The sequence below is a fragment of the Salmo salar genome, chromosome 26, assembly GCF_965601325.2.
Source record: "Salmo salar chromosome 26, fSalSal1, whole genome shotgun sequence".
In the NCBI taxonomy this organism is placed as follows: domain Eukaryota; kingdom Metazoa; phylum Chordata; class Actinopteri; order Salmoniformes; family Salmonidae; genus Salmo; species Salmo salar.
The window spans coordinates 10,813,848-10,841,314 of record NC_138316.1 but is presented as its reverse complement, the minus strand read 5'-3'; the positions used below and the strand labels follow the sequence as shown (position 1 = coordinate 10,841,314).

Here is a 27,467-nt window from a genome sequence, read left to right as displayed (position 1 = left end):
AATTTAATAATGTTCTAAATGCAAATGAACCCCTACAACTGTACATGGAAGTTTAGAATACATTTGTTGCCTTCCAAGTTGGAAATTGTGTAAGTAAAGGTTGGTTGACAATTATCTGTGCTACGTTTAGCATTACCTACCTAATAACATTTATCAGGCAGCTGGAACAGTAATAATGGTCTGAGTAGGTGATTCTTTTTAAAGGGATAGTTCACCCAAATGATAAAATGTAATTTTGGTTTCCTTACCCTGTAAGCAGTCTATGGACAAGGTATGACAGCAATTCATGTATAGGTTTAGTTTCTCTGGCACTGTTTCCACATGCTAATTTGTGGCATAAATCCCATTCAAGTCATGGGACCGATCTTAGCATTTTTTGTTTATCAAGTTCAAATCATAAGTGATTTTGTTACACTTCACAATCCATTTGAGATACTTTTGGATGATTTGAACATGAGGTGTGAAAAATTACAATATATCAGTCACATGATGAATGGGATTTGTGACAAATGCTAAAATGTTAGCATGTGGAAACAGTGCCAGCGAAACTAAACCAAAGCATGGATTGCTGTCGTACCATGTTCTGAGTGCTTAAAGGGTAAGGAAAACAATGTGTAATTTGGGTAAACTATCCCCTTAATAGCTTTGACTAGATGATTTACAGTTTGTCAGAATTTACTCGTTGTAGCATGTTAGAACTTACGCAGTAGGTTAGGTTAATTAACGTAGCAGGTTAGGTTTAGCTCAAGTGCAAAAAAATATCAACTTTTGACATCAATATAGACATAACCCTGGCTGAGTGATTCTCAACTTGCCTCCATTGAAAGCTTGGTGCCATGTGATGCTTCATGTTTCCAACCATCAATCATTCCTTGTTGCGTGCCTTCATCGAACCCCTCGTGGTACCCCTCTACATGGAACCTGAAATCATTAAAAACTCATACGGTAATCACGGAACATTGCTACAACTCTAGCTAGCTAACCAGCGAACTATAAACTGACAGGCATCATGCTAGCTAGCTAAATAAACTAGAGCAAGGCAGTGTTTAGGCTATCTTCACTTTTGTGGGCCATTTTCGAAGAGAATTAAAAGAGTATCGGCTATTAAAAGGATTACTTGGTTAGCTATCTAGCCTAGCCAACAGCTCTCACTTCTGCAAACATCAATTTGTGGCTACAACATTGCTTTGGATAGCCCAACAGTTAGCTCGCCCATCACTGCCATCTACTAAGTTGGAGTTTGTTGGAGCTGAGGTTACAGTTAAAAGCAGTAAAGAGATGCTAGTGTTGAAAATAAACATTACATTTAGCGCTATATTGTCACATCTCACAATGAACATGATGACTAACACCATGGACATTGCCACTTAATTAATAGCCAATGGATGCATCTCAATGACTATAGTGCTCTAGCAGCACCTAGTGCAAGCAGTGGTGTAAAGTACTTACGTAAAAATACTTTAGAGTACTACTTAAGTAGTGTTTTGGGGAATCTGTACTTTACTATTTATTTAGGTTAACTTTTACTTCACTACATTCCTAAAGATAATTATATAATTTTACTCCATACATTTTCCCTGACACCCAAAAGTAGTTGTTACATTTTGACAGGAAAATGGTCCAAATCACGCACTTAAGAGCACATCCCTGGTCATCCCTACTGCCTCTGATCTGGCAGATTCATTAAACACGCATGCTTATTTTGTAAATTATGTCTGAGTGTTGGAGTGTGCCTCTGGCTATCCTTCAATAAAAAAATCAAATCAAATTGTGCTGTCTGGCTTGCTTAATACACTGCTCAAAAAAATAAAGGGAACACTAAAATAACACATCCTAGATCTGAATGAATTAAATAAATCGTATTAAATACTTTTTTCTTTACATAGTTGACTGTGCTGACAACAAAAATCACACAAAAATATTCAATGGAAATACAATTTATCAACCCATGGAGGTCTGGATTTGGAGTCACACAAAATTAAAGTGGAAAACCATACTACAGGCTGATCCAACTTTGATGTAATGTCCTTAAAACAAGTCAAAATGAGGCTCAGTAGTGTGTGTGGCCTCCACGTGCCTGTATGACCTCCCTACAATGCCTGGGCATGCTCCTGATGAGGTGGCGGATGGTCTCCTGAGGGATCTCCTCCCAGACCTGGACTAAAGCATCCGCCAACTCCTGGACAGTCTGTGGTGCAACGTGGCGTTGGTGGATGGAGCGAGACATGATGTCCCAGATGTGCTCAATTGGATTCAGGTCTGGGGAACGGGCGGGCCAGTCCATAGCATCAATGCCTTCCTCTTGCAGGAACTGCTGACACACTCCAGCCACATGAGGTCTAGCATTGTCTTGCATTAGGAGGAACCCAGGGCCAACCGCACCAGCATATGGTCTCACAAGGGGTCTGAGGATCTCATCTCGGTACCTAATGGCAGTCAGGCTACCTCTGGCGAGCACATGGAGGGCTGTGCGGCCCCCCAAAGAAATGCCACCCCACACCATGACTGACCCACCGCCAAACCGGTCATGCTGGAGGATGTTGCAGGCAGCAGAACGTTCTCCACGGCGTCTCCAGACTCTGTCACGTCTGTCACATGTGCTCAGTGTGAACCTGCTTTCATCTGTGAAGAGCACAGAGCGCCAGTAGCGAATTTGTCAATCTTGGTGTTCTCTGGCAAATGCCAAACGTCCTGCACGGTGTTGGGCTGTAAGCACAACCCCCACCTGTGGACGTCGGGCCCTCATACCACCCTCATGGAGACTGTTTCTGCCCGTTTGAGCAGACACATGCACATTTGTGGCCTGCTGGAGGTCATTTTGCAGGGCTCTGGCAGTGCTCCTCCTGCTCCTCCTTGCACAAAGGCGGAGGTAGCGGTCCTGCTGCTGGGTTGTTGCCCTCCTACGGCCTCCTCCACGTCTCCTGATGTACTGGCCTGTCTCCTGGTAGCGCCTCCATGCTCTGGACACTACACTGACAGACACAGCAAACCTTCTTGCCACAGCTCGCATTGATGTGCCATCCTGGATGAGCTGCACTACCTGAGCCACTTGTGTGGGTTGTAGACTCCGTCTCATGCTACCACTAGAGTGAAAGCACCGCCAGCATTCAAAAGTGACCAAAACATCAGCCAGGAAGCATAGGAACTGAGAAGTGGTCTGTGGTCACCACCTGCACAACCACTCCTTTATTGGGGGTGTCTTGCTAATTGCCTATAATTTCCACCTGTTGTCTATTCCATTTGCACAACAGCATGTGAAATGTATTGTCAATCAGTGTTGCTTCCTAAGTGGACAGTTTGATTTCACAGACGTGTGATTGACTTGGAGTTACATTGTGTTGTTTAAGTGTTCCCTTTATTTTTGTTGAGCAGTGTATAATGAATTTGAAATGATTTATGCGTTTACTTTTGATACTTAAGTACATTTTAGCAATTCCATTTACTTTTGATGCTTAAGTATATTTAAAACCAAATACTTCTAGGCTTTTACTCAAGTATTATTTTACTGGGTGACTTTCACTTTTACTTGAGTCATTTTCTATTAAGGTATCTTTACTTTTAAGTATGACAATTTTGTACTTTTTCCACCACTGAGTGCAAGGAAAGTCCACATTTTCTTTACCCTAAAAAGGCCTACCAGGAGATGAAAGCTGCTTGAAAATACAGAAAACAAACATATTTATTTGTTTATATGAATGACAAAATGTTGTTTAAAAAATAACATTAGCATTCGCTGCATTTCTGTCCATGGATGGGTAGGCCTATCAGTTATCATACTGACTTAGTACTTTCCCTATGGCGGTATATTTAATGTGTTATATCTTTAGTAGGCTACTGCCCCAACCCTACCTTCAGGCTATGCGCAAACACTACACCCCAACCCGAGCACTCCGTTCTGCCACTTATGGTCTCTTGGCTGTGGCAGGGCTCAAACTATTATGAGCTACAAAGGGAAACCCAGCCGCGAGCTGCCCAGTGACGCAAGCCTACCAGATGGGCTAAATGCCTTTTATGCTCGCTTCAAGGCAAGCAACACTGAAGCATGCATGAGAGCACCAGCTGTTCCAGACGACTGTGATCACGCTGTCCGTTGCCGATGTGAGCAAGACCTTTAAACAGGTCAACATTCACAAGGCTGCAAGGCCAGTCGGATTACCAGGACGTGTACTCAGAGCATGCGTGGATCAACTGGCAAGTGTCTTCACTGACATTTTCAACCTCTCCCTGACTGAGTCTGTGATACCTACATGTTTCAAGCAGACCAGCATAGTCACTGTGCCCAAGAACGCCAAGGTAACCTGCCTAAATGACTACCACCCCGTAGCACTCATGTTGGTAGCCATGAAGAGCTTTGAAAGGCTGTTCATGGCTCACATTAACATCATCCTGGAAACCCTAGACCCACTCCAATTTGCATACCGCCCCAACAAATCCATACATGACGCAATCTCAATTCCACTCCACACTGCCCTTTCCCACCTGCACAAAAGGAACACCTATGTGAAAATGCTGTTCATCGACTACAGCTCAGCGTTCAACACCATAGTGCCCACAAAGCTCATCACTAAGCTAAGGACCCTGGGACTAAACACATCCCTCTGCAACTGGATCCTGGACTTCCTGACGGGCCGCCCCCAGGTGGTAAGGGTAGGCAACAACATCTGCCACGCTGATCGTCAACACGGGGGCCCCTCAGGGGTGCATGATCAGTCCCCTCCTGTATACCATGTTTACTCATGACTGCACAGCCAGGCACAACTGCAACACCATCATTAAGTTTGCCGATGACAACAGTGGTAGGCCTGATCACCGACAACAACGAGACAGCCTATAGGGAAGAGGTCAGAGACCTAGCCGTGTGGTGCCAGAACAACAACCTCTCCCTCAACGTGATCAAGACAAAGGAGCTGATCGTGGACTACAGGACAAGGAGGGCCGAAGACTCCCCCATTCACATCGATGGGGCTTTAGTGGAGCGGGTTGAGAGCTTCAAGTTCCTTGGTGTCCACATCATCAACAAACTATCATGGTCCATTCCCCCTCAGGAGACTGAAAAGATTTGGCATGGGTCGTCAGATCCTCAAAAAGTTATACAGCTGCACCATCGAGAGCATCCTGATGAGCCTGGTATGGCAATTGCTCGGCATCTGACCGTAAGGCTCTACAGAGGGCTGTGCATACGGCCCAGTACATCACTGGGGCCAAGCTTCCTGCTATCCAGGACCTCGATACTAGGCGGTGTCAAAGGAAGGTCCCAAAAATTGTCAAAGACTCCAGTTACCCAAGTCATAAACTGTTCTCCCTGCTACTGCACAGCACTGGAGCGCCAAGTCTAGATCCAAGAGGCTCCTTAACAGCATCTACCCCCAAGCGATAAGACTGCTGAATAATTAATCAAATGGCCACCCGGACTATTTGTATTGAGCACCCCACCCCCCACCCACTGCTGCTACTCGCTGTTTATTATCTATGCATCGTCACTTTACCCCTGCCTACATGTACAAATTACCTCAACTAACCTGTACCCCCGCACATTGACTCAGTACCGGTACCCCCTGTATATAGCCATGTTGTTATTTTATTGTGTTACTATTTTTACTTTAGTTTATTTAGTAAATATTTTTCCTGAACTCTGTTTTCTTAACTGCATTGTTGGTTAAAGGCTTGTAAGCAAGCATTTCAAGATAAGGTCTACTGAGTGGGGCAGCGGTCTAAGGCACTGCATCTCAGTGTTAGAGGCATCCCTACACACCCTGGTTCGATTCCAGGCTGTATCACATCCGGCCGTGATTGGGAGTCCCATAGGGTGGCGCACAATTGGCCCAGCGTCGTCCGGGTTAGGGTTTGGCCGGGGTAGGCTGTCATTGTAGCTAAGAATTTGTTCTTTATTTGCCTTGCCTAGTTAAATAAAATACACTTGTTGTATTCAGCGCATATGACAAATAAAATGTTATTTTGATTTGATTTACAGGGTAAGGAAACCAATGTTTGACTTTGCTGATAGCTATTGTATAGAGGAAAAATGTACTTACTATGCTTGTCCCACCTATCAATCTTAAGATGAATGCACTAACTGTAAGTCGCTCGGGAAGAGTGCTAAATTACTAAAATGTCAAATGTACAAACAACCCCCTGTGACAAGTCATATTGGAAATAATCATAATCAAATACTATCACAGATTACATGTGTGATACTGTTGTATGAATGATAGTCGTTTCAGTGTACAATAAGCCCATACTGTCACACCTGTCGTATGAATATTTGGAAAGGCGCAGCGTGAGTAGAGTGCCACATTTTAATGATAGTGAAACTTCCAAAACAACAACGTTATAATGATCGTGAAAACTGTAACACACATAGGCACTCAAACAAAACAATATCCCACATCACAGGTGGAAAAAAGGACACACTAAGTATGATCCCCAATTAGAGGCAACGATTATCAGCTGCCTCCAATTGGGAACCATACACACACACCAACGTAGAAATATAATACCTAGAAACCCCTAGTCACGCCCTGACCTATTACACCATAGAGAACCCAGAGGGCTCTCTATGGTCAGGGCGTGACACATACACGGAACCATCAAAGCTACTCTGGACAAACTCAAGAGCGTGCAAGAGGAATGGATGACAATGATGTTTGTTAGAGTTCCAAAACTGATAAAGAATTGTGTGCCATTAATAAACACCTTTTTTGCATGTGTTAGTCTTGTTGAACCTAAAACTGCTGTGAGAAACGAATCATCAATATGGCTTTCTAGATCTGATGACTGATTGAATGATCAAAATGCATTCCAATAACATGGGGTGCCAACAATTACACATTTGGACAAATTATTTCACATGGTGTCTTTAGTAAATTTTAAAATGTAAATGCAAACACATGAGTTAAAATTAAGGCCTAATTATTTAAAAAAAAACTGTACAAATATATAAGTATTTACAAATACAGTTGAAGTCGGAGGTTTACATACACCTCAGCCAAATACATTTAATCCTAGTAAAAATTCCCTGTCTTAGGTCAGTTAGGATCACCACTTTATTTTAAGAATGTAAAATGTCAGAATAATAGTAGAGAGAATGATTTATTTCAGCTTCTATTTCTTTCATCACATTCCCTGTGGGTCACTCAATTAGTATTTGGTAGCATTGCATTGAAATTGTTTAACTTGGGTCAAACAATTCAGGTAGCCTTCCGCAAGCTTCCCACAATAAGTTGGGTGAATGTTGGCCCATTCCTCCTGACAAAGCTGGTGTAACTGAGTCAGGTTTGTAGGCCTCCCTGCTTGTACGCACTTTTTCAGTTCTGCCCACAAATTTTCTATAGGATTGAGGTCAGGGCTTTGTGATGGCCACTCCAATACATTGACTTTGTTGTCCTTAAGCTATTTTGCCACAACTTTGGAAGTATGCTTGGGGTCAATGTCCATTTGGAAGACCCATTTGCGACCAAGCTTTAACTTCCTGACTGATGTCTTGAGATGTTGCTTCAATATATCCACATCATTTCCCTTCCTTGTGATGCCATCTATTTTGTGAAGTGTACCAGTCCCTCCTGCAGCAAAGCACCCCCACAACATGATGCTGCCACCCCCGTGCTTCATGGTTGGGATGGTGTTCTTCGGCTTGCAAGCTTCCACTTATTTCCTCCAAACATAACGATGGTCATTATTTTGGTTTCATCAGACCAGAGGACATTTCTCCAAAAAGTACGATCTTTGTCCCCATGTGCAGTTGCAAACCGTAGAACGGCTTTTTTTTTATGGCGGTTTTGTAGCAGTGGCTTCTTCCTTGCTGAGGTTAAGTCTATATAGGACTCGTTTTACTGTGGATATAGATACTTTTGTACCTGTTTCCTCCAGCATCTTCATAAGGTCCGTTGGTGTTGTTCTGGGATTGATTTGCACTTTTCGCACCAAAGTACGTTCATCTCTAGGAGATAGAACACGTCTCCTTCCTGAGTGGTATGACGGCTGCGTGATCCCATAGTGTTTATACTTGCATACTATCGTTTGTACAGATGAACATGGTATCGTCAGGCGTTTGGAAATTGCTCCCAATGATGAACCAGACTTGTGGAGGTCTCCATTTTTTTTCTGAGGTCTTGGCTGATTTCCCCATGATGTCAAGCAAAGAGGCACTGAGTTCGAAGGTAGGCCTTGAAATACATCCACACGTACACCTTCAATTGGCTGAAATTATGTAAATTAGCCTATCGGAAGCTTCTAAAGCCATGACATAATTTTCTGGAATTTTTCAAGCTGTTTAAAGGCACAGTCAACTTAGTTTATGTTAACTTCTGACACACTGGAATTGGGATTCAGTGAAATAATCTTTCTGTTAACAATTGTTGGAAAAATGATTTGTGTCATGCACAAAGTTGATGTCCTAACCGACTTGCCAAAACTATAGTTTGTTAACAAGAAATTTGTGGAGTGATTGAAAAACGAGTTTTAATGACTCCAACCTAAGTGTGTGTAAACTTCTGACTTCAACTGTATCTACAGAAATGTAGACAAAGTGCATACAGAGCCCCATATTTGTTTTTCAAAATACATGGATCAAGTATTTTCATTAAATAATATGGCTAAAAGTAAAGTAAAAAAAAATTATAACGAAATAAATAATACAATTGATTTCAATCCGGTTCTTCTTGGGCCTGTATGTTTGGAGTGGTGTATAATGTCATGTGCCAAAAACAAATGATGAGTTTGGAGACACCTTGTAGATCTAGAAGCTTCTTAGTATAGATTGCATGTTAGCACCATCAGTCGCTCATCTCTTATTGAAACTGGGGCTTTGGATTGAGATCTGGGAAAGTTTCCCAAAGGCATCCATAGTGTCCATGTCCAGGCCTGACTGAGGGCCTTGCTCGGGGTGGGCTGACAACCCCAAATCTGTTGTTATATCCAGGGGCAGGGTGCTCACCCTTGGTAGAAACTGGGACAGGGCAGGAACGCCTCTGTCCTGCCCCTGGAGCCTCTGCCTGCTGCCACCCAGGCTCACCAGGGTCCCATGCTTGTCAGAGACATAAATATTGTAGCCGTCTGGGAGGATGTTTTCCTTGAAGGAGCAGTCATCTTTCATATAGGTTTTCTATGGGAAGAGGAGGGAGAAAATAAGGTTTAGTGAATATGGAGTGACACACATAGGCCATTTGTCAGATCCTCTTCATCAAAGTGTATCATCCTGACTGACTCCTGCCAGGAGTTCTTCGAGAGCTATTTGCATAGAGTACACAGAGTCACTAGAGGCCAAGGCTGTTATTCCTGTTCCTTTCCAATGAGGATTTAACTTTACCATACCAGTGGACAAAGGTTGCTGCAGTGACATATAACCTATAGTAAACCATATATTTCTCAGTATTTGACAAACGTATTTTAAATCTGGTATGGAAATATAATGTAACATTTTATGCAACTCCAAACTATGAATTGCTGTTATTCACAAGTCGGAGCGGCATCTGAAATTGTTCAATCAATGTGAACGTTCAATCAATGTTACAATCAAAAGTCAAATGTGAGTGCTCTTACCGATGCGTACAGTCTCCCATTCCCTTCCATGCAGAGATACTGCGAGGCTGCTACTCCTTTGATTGCGACACAGCCCGTGTCTACAGGTCGGATTTCCACCAAACCTGTATCAACACAACAGGTCATTCAGTTCACTTTTTTTTTTTCAATGTTTTTAAATTAAATATTTCAAAATAATAAAACAGTGACAGAAATACATAGTCATACCAACAGACAACCACAACACGTGATAAGACAAAACATATAAAACAGGTTTATATTGTGCCTAATCAGAATAATATCTCAAATTTGGGATGAAATGGAAAAAGTTCCTAACTCTCCTTGGATGTTATGAAGGAGAACCAGGTGGATATTGTGGTGGCTTTAGCTCTGTTGATTCTAGCGGTGGATCTCTCCAGGAGATAACAAGGCCTAGATCCACAGAGTGTTCAAGTGAGCCTCCTGATCAAACCATGCTTTCAAAATTGCCTTTTTTTTCCTGCAGTAAGCGCAGTTATAAGTGGATATTACTTTTTGGAGTTTAGACAGGTTTACACAATTTCTAAATTCATTGTATTGACTATTAGGCATATCTCTGATGTATGTAAGTATTATGAGCAACCTAACAGAGTTACCATTTTATAATCCACAAATTTCAAATTCATAATCACACGTTTTCAAATTACTCTCTCAAAGGATGCCAATACAATGCTCAACCAAAAGTTCACCACCTCTTTCATCAAAACAACCTATCCAGAATATGAGTTCTGGTTATGCAGTCTCCAATAAATATTGTGAATGACCTTGCCAGTGATATTCAAAGATGGCAAAGTGAATAGGGTCCCTATGTCTCAACAAAATGCTACTTTTTCATTGCTGCTCTATTTCTAGTTGTAGCCTACTTACTGTAAGAGCTCTGCTCAGGAGATCCGTGCACCTTGCCATTCTCGTTGATTAGCAAGTGCAATCCGTGTTTGGCCGCATACAGATGTCTGAGCCGGACAATCTGCCCCCATCCGTTGGCTATATGAGGCCCCGAGTCTGGCAGTGACAGACAAACAACTCCAACAGCAAAACACACGCTGACCATGCATACTGCAGTAACTGCAAGTGTCATTTTGCTCTCGACTATATCAAATTCTCTTTTCTGGTGCTTTTCTCTGTCTGTTATCCCAGACCGTCTCCCTTCTTTGTATCTGTCGTTATTTTCAAGCAAGACAACGTCCCAGCCGTTTTAAATGTGCTGCTTATCAGTACGATCGATAACCCTTTTCCCAAAGCCAATTCTGGGAACAACATAACACACTCTCTCGAAATCGTAGGTGACTGGGTGGCCCACGCCACGACCAAGGTTTTATAAGAGCAGTTAGCCCTTTAGTTACCGAAGTCAAAACATTGATGATCATAGAGTATTATAACTAATTGATTATAATGATATGTTTTGTTTAAACATGTAGATTCCATTTCATTTATATCCCTGTGTAATTCATAAGGTCTTGAGAAGTTAAAAGTGAATTATAGGCTACTGGATTGAAGTATAGCCATCCACTCGTCGTTATAATATAACAACAACCTTTTTAAATTAGGTTATACTAATGAAATCCCGTTTGCCATTGCTCAATCAGGGGGAGCGTTCCATTATTTCACTAAATGCCAAGGGTACAAGTCATGTGTAATTCAAACCAGCTCTGGCACCGGAGCGTATCTGTCTTTGTTGGACTTGGTCAACTCGCAGAAATAACAGATTTACCCCTCTGTTATCTGATTTTGACCGAGGGTTTCCGATGTTCAGTGTGCACTCGTGGTCAATTGACGAACTCCTCAGTGGACTGTGAAATGGAGGCCACATCGAAGTTAAACAGTAATTTAGAGCAAATATCCCCATTCATGAAAATGCAGCCGAGGACCTACATTTCAAAGCGCAGTATGCCAGATCAGGTAGTATTAAACTGTGTGGACGGTCGAGACATCTCTCGGTGAGTATTTTATATCAGTAGGCCAATATTTGTCAAAATACATGTTTTGATTTTTTTTTAAATCAAACTGAAGTCTAACTTTATTCATAACATTACGATTTGACCGACTAAAGGGGAGACTACTTGAAGATTACTGACTAACCCATGGATTAACCACTACAGACCGTGCTCTGCCTAAAATAAATAGACTAATTCTGTAAACCAGATTATTTTTCACTCAGTGGTCCATGTCATGATACTCACTAGGTGGCGCACAATACCACATTATCCATTTTAAATTGAAAAGCGTCTTCGTGAGCTTCATGGAGTCTTATCTTGACACATTCAATTGGTTGGTGAAGTTCGCGCTAATGACGTCTTCAAAGATTTACAAGTATGTTGGATAGGAAAGGCCTGCTTTTGCGCACTGCGCAGTTGCCTTCGTTATTTGCACGGAGGCTAGCTGTCTTCTCGTCTGTTCAGGGTGATAGAGGTTGATGGTGAGTAGGGGAATCTAGGCTGGTTAACGAGATTGCAGTGCAGGCCTTTAACTCTTTTATAGCTACATTTAATTGTAGGCATACCGAAAAGGAAAAGTTATATTGCCATGCAGATGTTGTGTCTTTTACTTTTGATCAGTATGCCTTGTCAGTCAGTATCATGCCCATAGTCTCACACAGGCTCCTTGCCTCTGATGATCGAATGGCGACAAAAACGTTGTGTTTACTGGGTGGTAGACCTCGCGAAATGTTTGCTCCAGACCTCTTAGTAAGAGTCAGTTGGCGTGCCTCGACCAATGGCCTCAGCAACAGTGAATTGAAGGCCTGCACTGCAATCCTGTGCAGTGACCTGATGGTGACATTTGAGAGCACGCCTTCGTGCTTTGGATGAGTGAGTAACGTTCATTGCGCTGCTTGAGTCACAGTTTAAACTAGGCTCTCTTGCCAGGCCAAACTGTCTGGTGAAAGACTTTAGAAAAGTGATGTCATGCTGAAATGAATCCGTGGTTTCTGTGTGATGCGCAGTGCAGAGGATGTGACGTTCATAGGCCTACTGATGTACAGTACTATTTGACCTATGTGGTTATCCTGATTCCCCATCAAATGAGAGTTGATTCCTCTGCTAATGCACTCACTGGCAGGCAACTTCCATCAGTTATTGTACATATATTGTAGTTTTATTGTAACATAGGGTAACATAGTGTAATGTGGCGTTAATCCTGTTGCCCAAGATTTATTGAGGCCACTCCTTTTGGGGCTCATTGAAAAATACTGTCGTACAATATAAATATTCTGAGAGAAAAGAGTAGAGCATATAAAGGATACCATCGTCCCTCTATAAACTGCAGATGGATTTTGTGCATAGCGTTCACAGCTATTGTAGTGCATTGGGAAAACTGCAAACAAGTTGACACACAGAGTGATGTCATTGGCTGCATAATACGCATGTGTTACGTAGAGTCATGTTCTAGTTCCAAGGAAGTAGGCTTAACCATCTTCTAAAGCTCCAATGAAATTGGTTTGTGCATGAAATAAGGGAAGTGGCCCATGGCCTCCACTGTTTCTGCTGAAATGGTGACCATCGGCACCATGATTACAGGTCCACGTCATTTCCTAAATTCCCCAGGACAGAAAGCATTACACAGCATGGAAGTGAAAGAGGGGAGAGTCTTTTCAGCAACTTTTGAAGTACCTTGTCTTCATAGGCAAACATCTGGAGGATCTCAAACAGACACCCCCTTCTTTCTCTCTTTCTCTCATACATATTTTAAGCACACATGTTAAGATTCTGGTAGGGATGCATGCATTTGGTGTTTTGCATTCTGACCCAAAGCCTGTTGGGTTGTTTTTCTCTGTAATGTTTTGAGTTTTATCTTCAGGTGGAATACTGTGGGACTGTTAATCCTAGCCGATATCCTAGCCGACCTGAGGATCAACAGTAAATACATCTGATTCCTATCAGGTCGAAACACACACCACCCAGAATGTTTGCACCGCAGTGACGAGCGTGGGATGCGGCTCGAAAACGTACCTCAATCCAATTATCCCTTTATCCGAAATGACAAATCAAGAAGATTGAAATACTGCTCGTTTTTTTTTATATGAATCGGCATTTTTTCGTCCTCGCGTTAGTGAATGCTAAAGCTAGCCTAGCACGAGGACGAAAAAGGCAGTTTAATAAAAAAACAAGGAGTATTTTAATCTTCTTGATTTGTCATTTTGCATAATGGGATAATTAAGAGTACAGTGACATCTTCCATCCCTGGATTGAGGTATGTTTTCGAGCCATATCCCGCGCTCATCACCGCGGTGCAAACATTATGGGTGGAATGCATTTCGACTTGAAGAAAGCTACCAAACTTCAAGTCGAGTTTTGGCTAATTCAATCCATAGATTTAGCCATTTAGAACAACAATATACTAATTTCCATTCCTCAGTGTCGCAGTACATTCAAGTGAGACACTATCAAGGTTTTACCGTGTTACACTGAAACATTATGTGACGAAATGGGCAGCAGCGTGACACACCCTGGCTCTGATGCCCTCCTATGTGCCAAGTTCTGCCAACCACACTCGGGTCTGCCAGGCTGCCTATTATCACGGCTGAATAAAGCTAAACCAAGGGGTTACACTGAGGAGCCAGTCACCTGATAGTACGCCAGGTGTTTATGAACACAAACGGTTGTTTGCATGTGGTTTAGGCCAGGTGTGGCTATTTGAATGTCCTTGCGCCTGGCTGATGTGCTTCAGCGCCTCGCTGTTTTATTTTGCCAATTAACAGTGCCATAGTGCCATAGTGCCATAGATCAAAACTCCACTCGTCGATGTCTTGAGAGAAGTTAGTAAATCTGAAGCATCTATATTGTGGTTGAATAGCAGGGAATAATGCAACCTTAGAAAAATGAACACAACCACCAGAAACATTTCCATTAGATGCTCTCTGCCGCTGCGCTTATGAGGGATAGGTAGCCCCACACAATCTCATTTTGTTTTGACAGTAGAGAACAATTGAGCCCCGTCCCGTTTCATCCATCTCCTCTCATTGCCCCCCCCCCCCCCCCCCCCAGAGAGGATCCAGTCTCACTGGCGTTAAAGACTCAGGCTTCGCTTGTGTTTGCCGGCTGGATAAAGCAGCAAAACCCTATAAGCTGGGGATTAGGAGGTGCGATACCCATGGAATCCAGGGACTCTGTGAGGGGGCCTAGATAACTAAGTGCTCAAGGTGCCCCTGCCAGTCAGCAACACGCCTGGCCTCAACCCGCTGCAGCATGATGCTTTAATCATTCTTCACAAGTGGCATCTACACGGATGGCTTTGGACACCGTTGATGATCTTGGAGTGAAAAAGACTGATTTGTGTGTATGTTGGGGGTGCATGTGTGCAGTTGTCAGTCATAAATAGCTTTTGGCAGTGAAAAACAGTTTGTGGAGATTGTTTGTGCCGTTCACAATTCCGCAATATCACTTTCATTTCGCGTATTTTTTTGTTGCTAAATACATTTTTAGTTTGACCGTTTATTTAACAAAGACTTTGATACTCTACCTCACATCACATGCCTTGTCAGTTCCCCAGTGCCGAACCCCTCGTGTTCACTGAACTCTGTTAGGGCAGTGTGGCAGAGGGACAAAATCACATTGGAAATGTAGGATGGCTGCCTTCATCCTACCTTGTTGGAATGCTCCAACACTATCCTCCACTGCCTATTTACATAGCACCGTCGGACAACCATTCAATTACCCATCCCTGTTAGTGAACAAATCGTTGCAAGTTTCCCTGGCTGTCTCTGTGAAGTCTTTTTTTGTGTTTTACAGAACTTGAAAGGCACATCTGAAATAGAAAGACATGTTGGCTCATGGGTTGATGGATGTTTATTTGGTTGACAGACAATAGAGACAAGGCAGATAGATGGAGTGTAGCCACTATTTTTAGGGATTGTTTACAATCCTTAAACATTGCAGCCTCAGTTTACTGGAGCAGAAAGCTGTCATTCTTTCAGGCAAAGACAAGGCTCCATTTAGCTCGAGCTACCCAGTGGACAGAAATACATGTGTATTGAGTGGCCACACCTGTCTCACTCTTCCAAGGCTATTTTTCTTTGAGGCATTTATCAAAATGGACAGTTCAACAAAGAAATAACTTGGAATTGACGTAACTTGCTTTCCTCTCCTCAGTTTGACAAATATATTTCTGGTTTCGCCATTGAATAATGTGTATTGTAGTACGATAGATAAAATAGTATTTGATGTAACTTTTAACTTGAAGTTCTGTGAGTTCGAGGGCCATTTTGGAATTCTGAACTCCTACGTTATCACAATTCTTTCCAAAACCGTTCAGTCAAATTATTGCACAACTGTTGTCGTCAGAAACAAGTGTTAGTCTGTGAAGACTTGTTCCAACAAGGGGTTCAGACAGGAAGGAGTCATATTACAACATTGGTGAGTTTTATTAACTTCACATTTAAGTTAGGCATTAGTCATGTGCACAGCACATACGTCAAGATATTTTAACAAGACCTGTATAAAACTACAGATAATAAGGACGATGGGTAACAAGACCACGGGACTCAAAGCGCTCCGATGGATGCAGAAACAGCACAGCAGTGGAAGAAATAAGCACCCGTAGGAGACAATGGATAGCTTGTCATTCTGCGTTTTGAAGTTCTCGTCTCCGTGCCGTCTCATCAGATAGATTCGGGGATAGATGACATGTCTGAACGATTGTTCCAAGCTGTCTTGTCTACACGGTGCACTTCTGAGATCATTGTGTTGGTGTTGCTTGTGTTGTGTTGCTTGTCCACTTGCTGTATAAGCAAATGAGGTGACTGCTGGGGTTGGAACGGGGTCGATGGGAGAGGTCACAGAATATTTGCCAGTGGCTTCTGTCTTTTTGTAAACATTATGGTGAGCCATGCAAAACAGTCTGTTGGGGAAGGTTTGGCACAGCTGTGGCAAAGGGGGAAAAAGTTATGGGATTGGCAGTGCAGACTGATGTCTCGGGTGACTAAATAATATTACCAACAGGTGTTTTGAGCATCCAGGTCATATGTGACAATATTAAGTTAGGTACAGCAATGGATAGCTCTCTGGCTAGTTGGTCTCAGGAGCTGGATGGTATGCAAGAGCATCATAGTCTTGACTCATTTTGGCTGCCGTGTGCTCGTGTCTTTTTGAAGGGCAAAACGGGATCCAGGTTAGGATTGTTTTACGGGAGACCTAGACTTCTACAGCAGGTGTTTTAGAAATGGACACCGAGAGTTCACCAACAACACCCTGAGATATTTGCTGGAGCCTCAGCCATTCTATTTTTTACTACTACCCAGTGAGCTGCATTTAGAAAAGCTATTTGCTGTGTCAAAGTTACGCCTCATTAGATTTCTCAGGATTCGGACGCTATTGTTACTTTTGTCATATTGAATATAAAACAATGGGCCTTTCGCTTCCAGTTTGAGTTGTCTAAAATCAGTACTGTACATTGTAAACTGCCATGGTATGTGGAATGTTGAACCTGAGATGGAACCCTCTCAGAAGAGAATGAACACCACCGTACAATCTAGAACTATTCTAATAGTCCCAGTCGGTGTTAGATAGAACGTTACAGCCCTGCCCGCTTGTGGGGAAACCAACCGGTGGCTACATAGGCTGCCCTATTGGCTCAGAGTAAAAACGTTACCTTTTTCAAATGCAACTTTCTTGTTGTCTGCGTGTTTTAGTCAATTACAAAACAACATTTTACGAAAAGTACAACATGCCTAAAGATAACTTTTCAACATTGCCAGCTTCCTAGTGTTCTCACTACTTAGAAAAAAACCGTAACGTTGTAGGTCTTCCCTCATGCCCCTTTTCATGACAGTGCTAGCAGCAACGTGAGTGAGTGGTAGCTAGCTTACATTAGCCAAGACCAACAACACGAACGGACTATACAGCTACAAGTGATGAGTGGGGTTACAAACGGACTATACTAAACAAGTTAAATGTCTTAGCTGTGATGAAATGTTTTCCACACACATAGCTACGTGTAGCCTATCTTGGACACCAGGCCCCCAGATTTCCCGCTCTCCCACGCCAAATAGCCTGAAGCCACAACACAGGGGTCTTCTCGCAGGCTCTATTTCCCTACGTGGGAGCATTGCGAACCGTAGGTCAGGTTTTTTTTGGACCTGGTTACATTGAAGAACACAGCAGCTTTTCGACATTGTAAAAAAAAAAAAACGACGACGAAGTTGCCTCTTTTACAATGGGGGTCAATAGGAAAGAATGTTGGTTTCCTCCAATTTGTGGTCGAGGGAATTACTTATTATTACGTGAATGCCGACTGGGACTATAGACAGACAGAGAGAGAGACACCCTCTGGCATGGACCATCTATCTCCTGGTCAACCCCCTTTGTCTGTGAATGAATGTTCCCAAAGGAGGAATAACAGACTTTTTGAAGCAGCAACACTATGCTCCGCCAGTTACCAGGGGTTATATTTACAAAATATATAAAGAAAAATATAGGGTTACTGGTTAAGCATATAGTGCAGTCTAACAGCTGTCTGTAAATATTCCCACCATGATCATCCTTTCTAAAAGTAAATCACAGGGTAAAGATAGCTCAAACGTGACAAGGCGCAACTGGGACAAAATGGCTGCCTGAACTTCTGCCTATGGCATGGTGCTCCGAGAAGATTAGGGCTAATCTCAAACTGGTTCAACAGAATTACTTCAGGGCGAACTCTAGAAACGTTTTGAGGGGGTTTGTTGATTATGTGAGGTAGAGGATAGATAACAAGGACAGTGGGGGCAATGGGAGGCAATGCATGTCGTCCCCCCCCCCCCCCCCAAAAAAAAATGATGTATAGCTTTTCGGTGTACACACTTGGGGAAAACAACCTGTGACAATCATTACATAATCGTGCCTTCTTTTTTTGCACTCAGGGAGGAGCCCTGATGCTGAACTTGTGATGATATATCCTCTACACAGCTGAGGACTTTGATTTTTTTTTTTTTTACTTCCCGTCATAAAAGCTGTATGTTATAGAGTCATGGCTATGGTTTCTGCCGTTTGTGTCAGCACGCTGACCTTGCCTATAAACTCTCAAATTCTCTGCTTATACAGTGTCAAGAAGATGCCTCTCTCTATCCAGAGTCTTATAGATCTGACAAAGATTGACTGCAGAAAAGTTCAAAGTTCAACCCCCTGGCAGAGCTAAAAACAGATTTGAGAGGATAGGACTTCAACGCGGCTCATTCTGTAACCAGTAGTAAGATGATACTGTTTCAATTAGACTCCAATGCCTACAAAGAGTCCTTCCATTGGACAATTGCTTCTGCATCTAAAACCAATCATTTTGATATCATTTCACTTGTTTGAACGTCGGTCTAAGACTTAAAAGTTAATTCCATGGAAGATAAACAAGTCATATAAAAGTATCCTTTGCTCTGTCGCTGTAGAATATTTTGTCTATAAACAGTGCAAAGAAAACCATAATTAAACAAAGGAATCTCACTTACCCAAACACTTAATAGCAGCAGACTTCTGATAAATTAAAAAAACATAAATAAATGTGTTGATTTCTGAAATTCCACCTGAAGTGAGGACCCGTTTCCCCCAAATACAAAATTAGTTTTACATAATAAATAAACTGATATACAAACTTATACATAACATTTTAAACAGGATGATACACTTAGTCTTGCATAAAACTCCAGTTAAAAGTGCATCGTTTTGAGTCCCCCTCACCCCACCTTTTTATTGAGGTTAAGTCTATTTCTGAGTGACTCAGATTCTTGGCAAGAAATGCGTCACCGTCATGGCTGGTGACACTCGGTTTCCTCTTTTTGTTTTACCGGTCTTGCTTAGTCCAATGTACATCGTCGGGTATGCCACCGATTCGTAAGCGTTGTAATTATTTGCCAGGAGAGTTTCTTTGAATTTGCACTCGTTGTTGTAATGAACCTAAAACAGAGAAGATTAGAAAGATGTTTAAATGATAGGCTATAGGTGTCGTATGAGCAGTATAATAGCATAGACGAGAGCTAGACGTGACCTACTTTGTGGAAATTGAAACTTGACAAAAATATTGTATAGTGTTTCTAACAGTTATATTCCATATCCTTTTAATGAATGACATGCGGGGTAGGTTAGTCCATTTGACTGCTTGGTTTTGCCTTTGACGTTGATGCTTTTGTTTGGTAGGGATAACCGGGTCAGGTGATTTTAAAACGGATTCTGTAAGAGCCACAATCCAACTATTTAACTATCCCATCAAGAGCAGTCGTGAATGTGTTGTGGGGTCTAAAGGCAGTGTGTGTGTGGGTGGTCTTTTTGGCCAGTTCATCTTTACTCTGAGAAGGACAGTAGGTGCATGTGGTGGCTGGCAATGCTAAGAATGGAATGCGCAGTCTGAATGATCTACTGCACTACCATTCCTGGGTTTATCCGGCCCACAATGAAAACATGGCCAGGCACTGGAAACATGCCATAACCCAGTCCGACAATGTGACGCGGAAAGGGGCTGTCGGGGGGGTGCTGTGGTGTAGGAGAGGAAGTGGTTGCTACAGCTCAAATGGTGACATGTCATCGAGTAGGCTACCGATAATAACATCTACCGGCGGAAATCGACCGTAAATCATCTCGTACACTCACAGATCCGTACAGCTTCCCTTTGCTGTTCATGGCCACGAATAGACTGCTTTGGACGCCAAAGATTGTCACAACTCCTCTCTCTACTGGGGATATCTCAAGGAGACCTGGAAAGAAGGAAACAAATAGTCTTGTATGTGGTTCACAAGCAACTAACTTCATATCACGTCATCAGTTGATTTCACTCATGTCTGGAGACAGAAACAAACCTTTTTCAAATTGTGCAAGCATGCATCCTCCAAGAAAGAGGCTTGTAGTCACTGTCAATTTAGAAGCACTTTAGGCCTTAACAAAGGCAAGTGATAATAAACACCAAATATCAGTTGGTATTGTGTAATATATAAGAAATATTCACTATTAGCAATTGTGAATATTAAATATTCAATGCAATTCAACAATAAAGTACTGTATTGCTGTTTTGCTATGTATTTGCTGCAGCATACTGTAAATTATTGTGCGTTGTGGGGGAAATATTGTGGGAGGAGAAGGAATCGCTGGCTCATTAACATATTTTAAGGTGTACCTTGTAGTGGCTATATTTGTTGCATCCAGTAGCGAACGTCCTGTACCAATTTAATTGATATGTGGTAGTAGTTCCCTGACAATTTAAATGTATATAGGGAACAGATCAGAGTGGTAGCGAGTCTTATAAACCTTTTAATGGTTGAATATTTACCCAGGTCCGTTTGCCCTGTAATCGGCCCGTTTGGAAGACTTTGTTTCAGTCTCTAGAAGTGCAAGTGATAGAAAGCACCATTAATATGCTGTAATATGCCTAATGCATACAGCCAACTTGCTTGCTCTAATCCCTTGACATTACAGTAAAATACTGTAGAAATAATTTTCTTACAGTTTAATAGTCACTTTTAATGTCTTGCACTGTATTTCATTGCTGTGCCATCAAGTTACCATGAATATCTCAGTATTGCATTGACAAGATATCTTGTTGTAATTACAATTATTTTGAAGACCAATGTATCCTCAACTACAACAAAATTTTCAGTAACAGTTACAGAAATGTTTACTTGCTATGACTTGTTACTTGCTATCAACCTTGGTTGAATGCACTGACTAAGTTGTTAAGGACAAGGGCACCGTTGAATGAACAAAAGGTAAATGTAAAAATGAAAACTTGCAAAGAACACTGGGTAATGTGTCGCTGCATGGGTATTTCCAGTAATATACTGGGTAATGTGTCGCTGCATGGGTATTTCCAGTAATATACTGTAAAGTATATTACAGTAAAAATGTTGGTACCATAAAATGATAACAGTAGCTGTTCTGTAAAATAAATTAGAGTAACCTACTGGCCAATTGCTGCCAGTAAGTTACTGTACATTTTACAGGAAATGTTTGACATTGCATTAACAAACATTGACAATTTTTTTTTTTGTTACAGATCAGGTCAATCAAGCACGCCTATGGACCTCTGATTCTGTTCTTGTGCCTTTTTGTTAAAAGTGTGCAAACTGAAGCATCATATGTCACTTTTGAGTCCAGAATGATGTCTAACTCCCTTTTTTAAATGTGTTTTCATGGCGACTAGAACAGTTCAAACAGAATCTATGTAATGTATCTCGCTTGAATTGTGTGTCATGTCTCAAAATAGGCCAAGGGAACACAAAACAACCTTTAAATTCACAGGCAGACCAATATAGGGGCGTATTTGTCACATTATGTCGTTGAGAAGATACAGGGTCATATTTGCAATGACAACTGTTAGACAATTAAATGTTTGTTATTATTTGTGTCTGCAAATGTAATCGAATATGACTTTGTCTCGAGCTGACATTAATTTGACACGCAAGGGGTTAATTTACCGTAACATATGGGTTTATCTCCGTCCTAACTTTAGGACGTATTGGATCTTGGCTTGGTTCCTAGAAATCTCTGATTTCAGACACTGGTTTCAGAGTGGAAAGCACCCACACGTCATTTTTAGCCTCCAGATGTTCCAACGCATGCCCACCTTATTCGCTCCTTTGACACAAGACACTTAGGCCTATGTATTTAATAGGAGCATCGCTTTTTAGATTGCTAGCATAGCACTGCATGTCACCGATGCCACACAGACAACATATTTCATCAGCAGTGAAATAAGAATCACATTCTAATCCTGCAATCAAGTCCTATCTATTCCACTTTCAAATTAAACACATTGGTGAGGCATTTCAAACCGTGCCAAGAGACCCCTGCCCCGACACTGACACTATCACATAATATGCCATATATTCATATCGCGATAATATGTTTATGAAGACACAATCTAGCAGTCACTTCAAATAAGTATAGGCTAATTGGAATACACAAGTGGCACATAAAAACGTGTGTTTTTATACATCATTTTTGGCGGCGTCAGTCACTAATATTCTTTTATAATTGATTGCATGAAATATGTTATATGAAATATTGCATTTCATTTTATGAATAGCCTAGGCCTATTCTAATACCAATGGCTCGCACGGGAACGGGCTATAAGTGCATGGAATGACCAGGCAGGCCAGAGATCAGGTTGGGAATGACAGCACAAGAGGCATATGCAACGAACGCGAGAAGGCAGTCTAATGCGTGAAAAAGTCGAAATAATCACGTTGAACTTACTGTAACGGTTTTCACTGTGCACTCCTGTTATTCTCCCATCGGGTGAAACTTGAATATGAAAACCAATTCCTACATTGCAATAAAGACGTCGTAGCCGTTTAATGCCCATAAGATAGTCGCTGTCTCGGTTTATCTCTCTCTTCTCCCCGGGGATCCGAACCAAGGACCGCGAGTAGAGTGTCTCCCAGTGTCGTTCCACTGTGCCATTCAGCCTGCCTGGGAACGGGGCACAACGCACCAAACTAGTCATCAGTCCCAAGACCAATATTGGTAAGAGGGCCGATTGAAAAGCCATCCTTGCCAACACTGCAGTAGCCTACAGTGTTTGTTGAGGGAGTTTAAGGGACTAAAAATATCACCCCAGTGCCGGCCTTTACGTTGAACTCCGAATAAGAAAAAACGAACGAATGAAAAAAAGCAACGAAAGACGCTCATTCCAAGACAAAGATGAGTTCCCGTTGGTGCGACATCTATTATTGCTTGGTATGACTGTCCTTTCGGAGGTAACGTGTCTAGATTCGAGTCGAACTTGTCCAAGTAGAAGTTGGGAAGTGTTGGCCGTCTAGGCAAGCGCGGCTCAGCCATGCCGCTTTTCCCTCGCCGACGATATTTATATCTGCTGCGAAATTACATCACGCACTACCTACTGCATCACGGGACAGTATTCTAAGCGACTCTAAACAGACGGATCCCTCATAATGTACATGCTGTGCCAAGGGTGGGGAGGGAGGGGGGCGTTTAACAAATGTCAAAACTAGACTTGCCCAGATAACAAAACGACATTTGCCAGTGTTCACTCATATTGAAAAGAGCAAGACTGCGGGAAGTTGTCTACACAAATAATGCCCTTATCTAATATTGAAAATTAGAATAAAGACGTTGTAATAGGGTTTCATTGTGTAAAGCTTCTTTCATTATCGGACTGAAATGAAATAATTTATCTATGGGAGGATGTAAAATAGGAAACAGCCAAGTTTACTGACTGCGGTGTCAGACAGGAGACAGTTCTATAAATGAACAATAACAGGAAAAAACAAAAGTTGAATTCAACGAATTGAAAACACTAATTTAAGCCTGGCAGGGAAAAAATGACCCCGGTTCTTAAAGAGAACAATGGTGAGACTAAATAGAATATGAAAAGCATGATAAGTAGATGCTCCGATTGATAATCTGCCCAGTGAAAATAGTGGCACAGAAAAGCCATTCACGACTTATTCCGTTTTCTTTGCCTGCCTTGTGGGGCGCGACAATGCGAGTCATTAGGCTATTTGCTGGCTCTAGCTCTGTCATAGTTATAATAACATCAATAAAGTGTAGACTGTAACATCGCTGATAATGATAAAAACAATTATTATTCAATTTACGAATTAATTTGCAGTGCCGGTGCTTCATCAGGAGAAAGATCAGTTTGAGAATGTGGACAATGCAGAATGCTTGGTCGCGTTTCATGTGGTCCATACGCTTAGTAAATGTTTTGGGGGGGGGAAAAGGTTTGTGTTACATAGCCAATATCAGGGTGTCCCAAAGCAGTGAAAGTGTGTTTTTCTTGTTTTCGGTTACTGCGTTCGTCTGTGTCCAAATAATGCCCAAATTCCATCAGTGGCAGTCTGCATGAACTGTCTGTCTACTATAAGCCACCCATTTTGGTTCTACAATACATAAGTTACTTACATCTCTACACGTTGGTGAAATGGATTGGGGGAAACATTTTCATTAGGCTAGTCAAAACTGTTAGGTAAAATATGTTTCATCTTGAGTGCGCACTGGTGCCAAATAGGGTTGTGAACAGTAAGTACCCTCGTTCATCTCTGATAAAAAATATATATATGTTTTGCCTTTTCGTGTATCTCTAATAACACACTGAGATCGCTATGCTTAGAGAAAGAAACTAACAGGCTACCCCTTGGAAAATCGTTGGTGGGTTTACCGGCGCTCTTGTGGACCCTGAACTCCCCCAGTCACAAGCTGATGATCCTCATGAAAACTTCTCATGTTCACGGTTGGGTAATTCTCAATGTATAGGCTAATAACATTTCCCCCCCCCCCCCCCCCACACTCTATGCTGCAAATTGGAACTTTGAATGCAGTCAGATCTTGGAGCCGTACCCCGAGTTGCTCAACCTTTCGCTTGGCGACCCCTCTCTCCTGGGTTCGCTAGTTCACTATACGCTGCCTGCTGATGACACAGAAGACGCGTCTATTTCAGTCGGTTCATTTGATCTTTTTCTTTGTCTCACAAGTGGGCTGTTTGTTCTCTGCCTTATGGATCATCAAAAAGATCGGGAGTGACATTTTGTTGTTGCGTTGGCAGCGATCACTGAGGTACACCATGGATTGTGACTCGTTACCATTGTACACATCCAGTACAACTTTGGTCTGTTTGTACACGTTTGCGCATCGACTCTGGAGGTTCCCCCCCCCCCCCCCCCCCATGTCAGCTGAGCTTCAGGCCTATACTTTCCCTTGGTTTCGTTTTGGATCAATTCCTTATAAGTGATGGGAAATACACTATTGTGTAAATGAAGCAGACATCAAAAAGCTTTTCTGGACAAAAATCGGACAACCCAAACAAATGTTTTAATAATTGATTTAATAACTTGCAGACTTTTTCAAGCAAATATAATGGACTTTACACGGTTTCTAACGGTCCTTTTGAAGATGCAAGTTATTTGCCATACTTCAAGTGACGTTTTTCCCTTCATGTAGTGCTGCTCTCCATGGTACTGTAATTTGAATCGGCATTTTTAAGTAGGCTACACATCGCGCTGCATAGGGATTCCCTATCAAAGGGTAACGTTTTGTTTGACTTTTTTTTTATTAACTGTCTTAATGTTAGTTGTTCGGTTGCTCAATATTATTATTTTTTACTGATATTTGACTGAACACAGTTTCGACGTTGCTGTCTTCATAGCTTGAGGCTACTCCACATCTAAGCCTGTAACTTTTGAGCATGTCTTTTAAACGTGTGAAATAAGCACACCATTCATTTGTAAAGAGGATGTTTGCATCAGACCTTGAATCTGACAGCACTTTCATCAATTGGCAGGTGGTTGTAGCCTGTTTTGGTCCAAATGTATTGTTCTCTTCGCTCAATCTCTCCTGGTCAGCAAGGCAATCGACAAGTGTCTATGATGTCCTCTGCTTTCGCCCTTTTACCTGACGATTTCGAAGGACACCGTCAACTTAAATTGCCCTCAAGTCTGCACGTGAAAACCCACCCCTTGTGTGTATTATGCAAGGAACTGTTCACAGTTCCATTCACTCAACTTTAAGGCTTTTCTTTTTGTTGTAATCGGCATTTATAAATAGAAATGTGCGAGCTTTAAAGGACATTGACCCAACTGCATGCAACTGTGATCTATAAACTCAAATTGTAGGCTATGCGTTGATAAGCTGTGATAGTCACACTGTGTTTTGAGTTTAGGTGTTGCTGGTATCCATAACTGCTCATTTGTGGTAAAACAAACCGTAGAAGCAATACCCCAGTTTGAAATCTATTTTGTTAAAAGGAACATGATGACAACATTTTAAGATGCTCTAGGTCTAGGATTATGCATTTTGCATAGTGCACATGACCTAAAGTCATACTTGACTATGTATTTTATGAGTAAAATCATTCAAAGCTGTATTCGATTTGTTTAATATTTCCTCAGTGCTGAAACTGAGCATTTCCCCCATTTGTTAATTTGAATACCAGCCACTTGATGATTTTCAAGTTTGATTTGGCCAGTGTCAATCTTTTTGCCTATAAAGGGAGAAATCATCCTGGTTTGATCTTCTTTGACGCTTACTACTGGCAGTTACTGCTGATACCCAACTCTAGGACCTCCTATATCACGTGGGTTTGCGTCAGCCACTTTAACTGGTAGTAGGTGAACAAATTAGCCATTTCAGTGACTATCATTTCTTTATAGTTTTAGTTCTGCTGGTGAAAGAACATTTTAAAGTGAATGTCACTAATTGTGTAAAATGTATTTACCAAAAAAAAATGTATAACAATTTTCCTATAGACTCATGGGTGGATGTTTTCCAAGTAGGCCACGTCACTTGAATTTTAAAGTGAATATATCGATAGGTCTTTGAAGTAGGCCTATCACTCTTGTGTGATAGAAGTCGTGATTTTAACTTTTGCTCATTATTTCACGGCATCTTATAAATATTTGAGACGGAGTCTCACACAATTTGGAAATTGGGTCTATATTTATATAAGAACAATTTAGTTCACGTCAATATGCCACTCCTCAGTCAAGTTATTTGACCACTAAGGGAAGAGATGCTCAACAAATAAAATATTTGAAAACCAAAACAGTGAAATGTCTCTTTGGCTGAGAGGTCATGGTAAGCAGTGCAGACGGCCTGCACAGGGCAGAGACAAAAGCCTCCCACAGGTTCTGTGAAGGCGGAATTCCTGGCCACACCAATTCGGCAGGCATGAGGGCCTGTCTCCTGTTGGAGAGAGAATGAATACCTGATATTTTAATTTGGTGGGACATCTTTCACTGATTTTGTTAAAATTACATGTTCAAACTACAATAGCAGCGACAATAATGGTAGCTTATTCTTCCGATTTCATCTTTGCATCTTCATCACTCTTCTTTTTATCATTATTTTGAGGATTGCTTGGTTATTATATTGAATTTGCTCAAATTATGACTTGCTGCTCATAAGCTCATTATTGATTAATATAGGTCACATTTCGTGTCATATATGCGTATATAAGCGTTTGACGTTTCAAAGGAAAAGTATTTGCACTCCATATTTGCTGAAAAATCC

General features: G+C 41.7%; 2 protein-coding genes across 2 annotated transcripts; both read right to left on the bottom strand.

Annotated features, from left to right (window-relative positions):
* Positions 1–6,274: 6,274 nt before the first annotated feature.
* On the bottom strand, positions 6,275–10,897 carry LOC106586997 (fibroblast growth factor 19-like). Its single transcript, XM_014174782.3, has 3 exons — positions 10,423–10,897; positions 9,538–9,641; positions 6,275–9,100 (listed from the first exon to the last, which is right to left on the bottom strand). The coding sequence occupies exons 1-3, from the start codon at positions 10,631–10,633 to the stop codon at positions 8,780–8,782; spliced, it is 636 nt and encodes a 211-aa protein (XP_014030257.1). The 5' UTR covers positions 10,634–10,897; the 3' UTR covers positions 6,275–8,779.
* A 4,997-nt stretch (positions 10,898–15,894) lies between these two features.
* On the bottom strand, positions 15,895–23,374 carry LOC106587136 (fibroblast growth factor 4B). Its single transcript, XM_014175182.3, has 3 exons — positions 22,695–23,374; positions 20,097–20,200; positions 15,895–19,406 (listed from the first exon to the last, which is right to left on the bottom strand). Exons 1-3 carry the CDS (start codon positions 22,987–22,989, stop codon positions 19,230–19,232), a joined length of 576 nt encoding a protein of 191 aa, XP_014030657.1. The 5' UTR covers positions 22,990–23,374; the 3' UTR covers positions 15,895–19,229.
* Positions 23,375–27,467: the final 4,093 nt, after the last annotated feature.

Bases quoted from the DNA above. Each gene is read 5' to 3' on its own strand.
- LOC106586997 (XM_014174782.3), bottom strand. From the start codon at position 10,633: ATGACACTTGCAGTTACTGCAGTATGCATGGTCAGCGTGTGTTTTGCT. The intron at 9,642-10,422 runs GTAAGTAGGCTA...GTGTTGATACAG, and splicing joins TCCTGAGCAGAGCTCTTACA to GTTTGGTGGAAATCCGACCT. The intron at 9,101-9,537 runs GTAAGAGCACTC...CTCTTCCCATAG, and splicing joins ATGGGAGACTGTACGCATCG to AAAACCTATATGAAAGATGA.
- LOC106587136 (XM_014175182.3), bottom strand. From the start codon at position 22,989: ATGGCTTTTCAATCGGCCCTCTTACCAATATTGGTCTTGGGACTGATG. The intron at 20,201-22,694 runs GTAAGTTCAACG...CCTTCTTTCCAG, and splicing joins GCACAGTGAAAACCGTTACA to GTCTCCTTGAGATATCCCCA. The intron at 19,407-20,096 runs GTGAGTGTACGA...TCTCTGTTTTAG, and splicing joins AAGGGAAGCTGTACGGATCT to GTTCATTACAACAACGAGTG.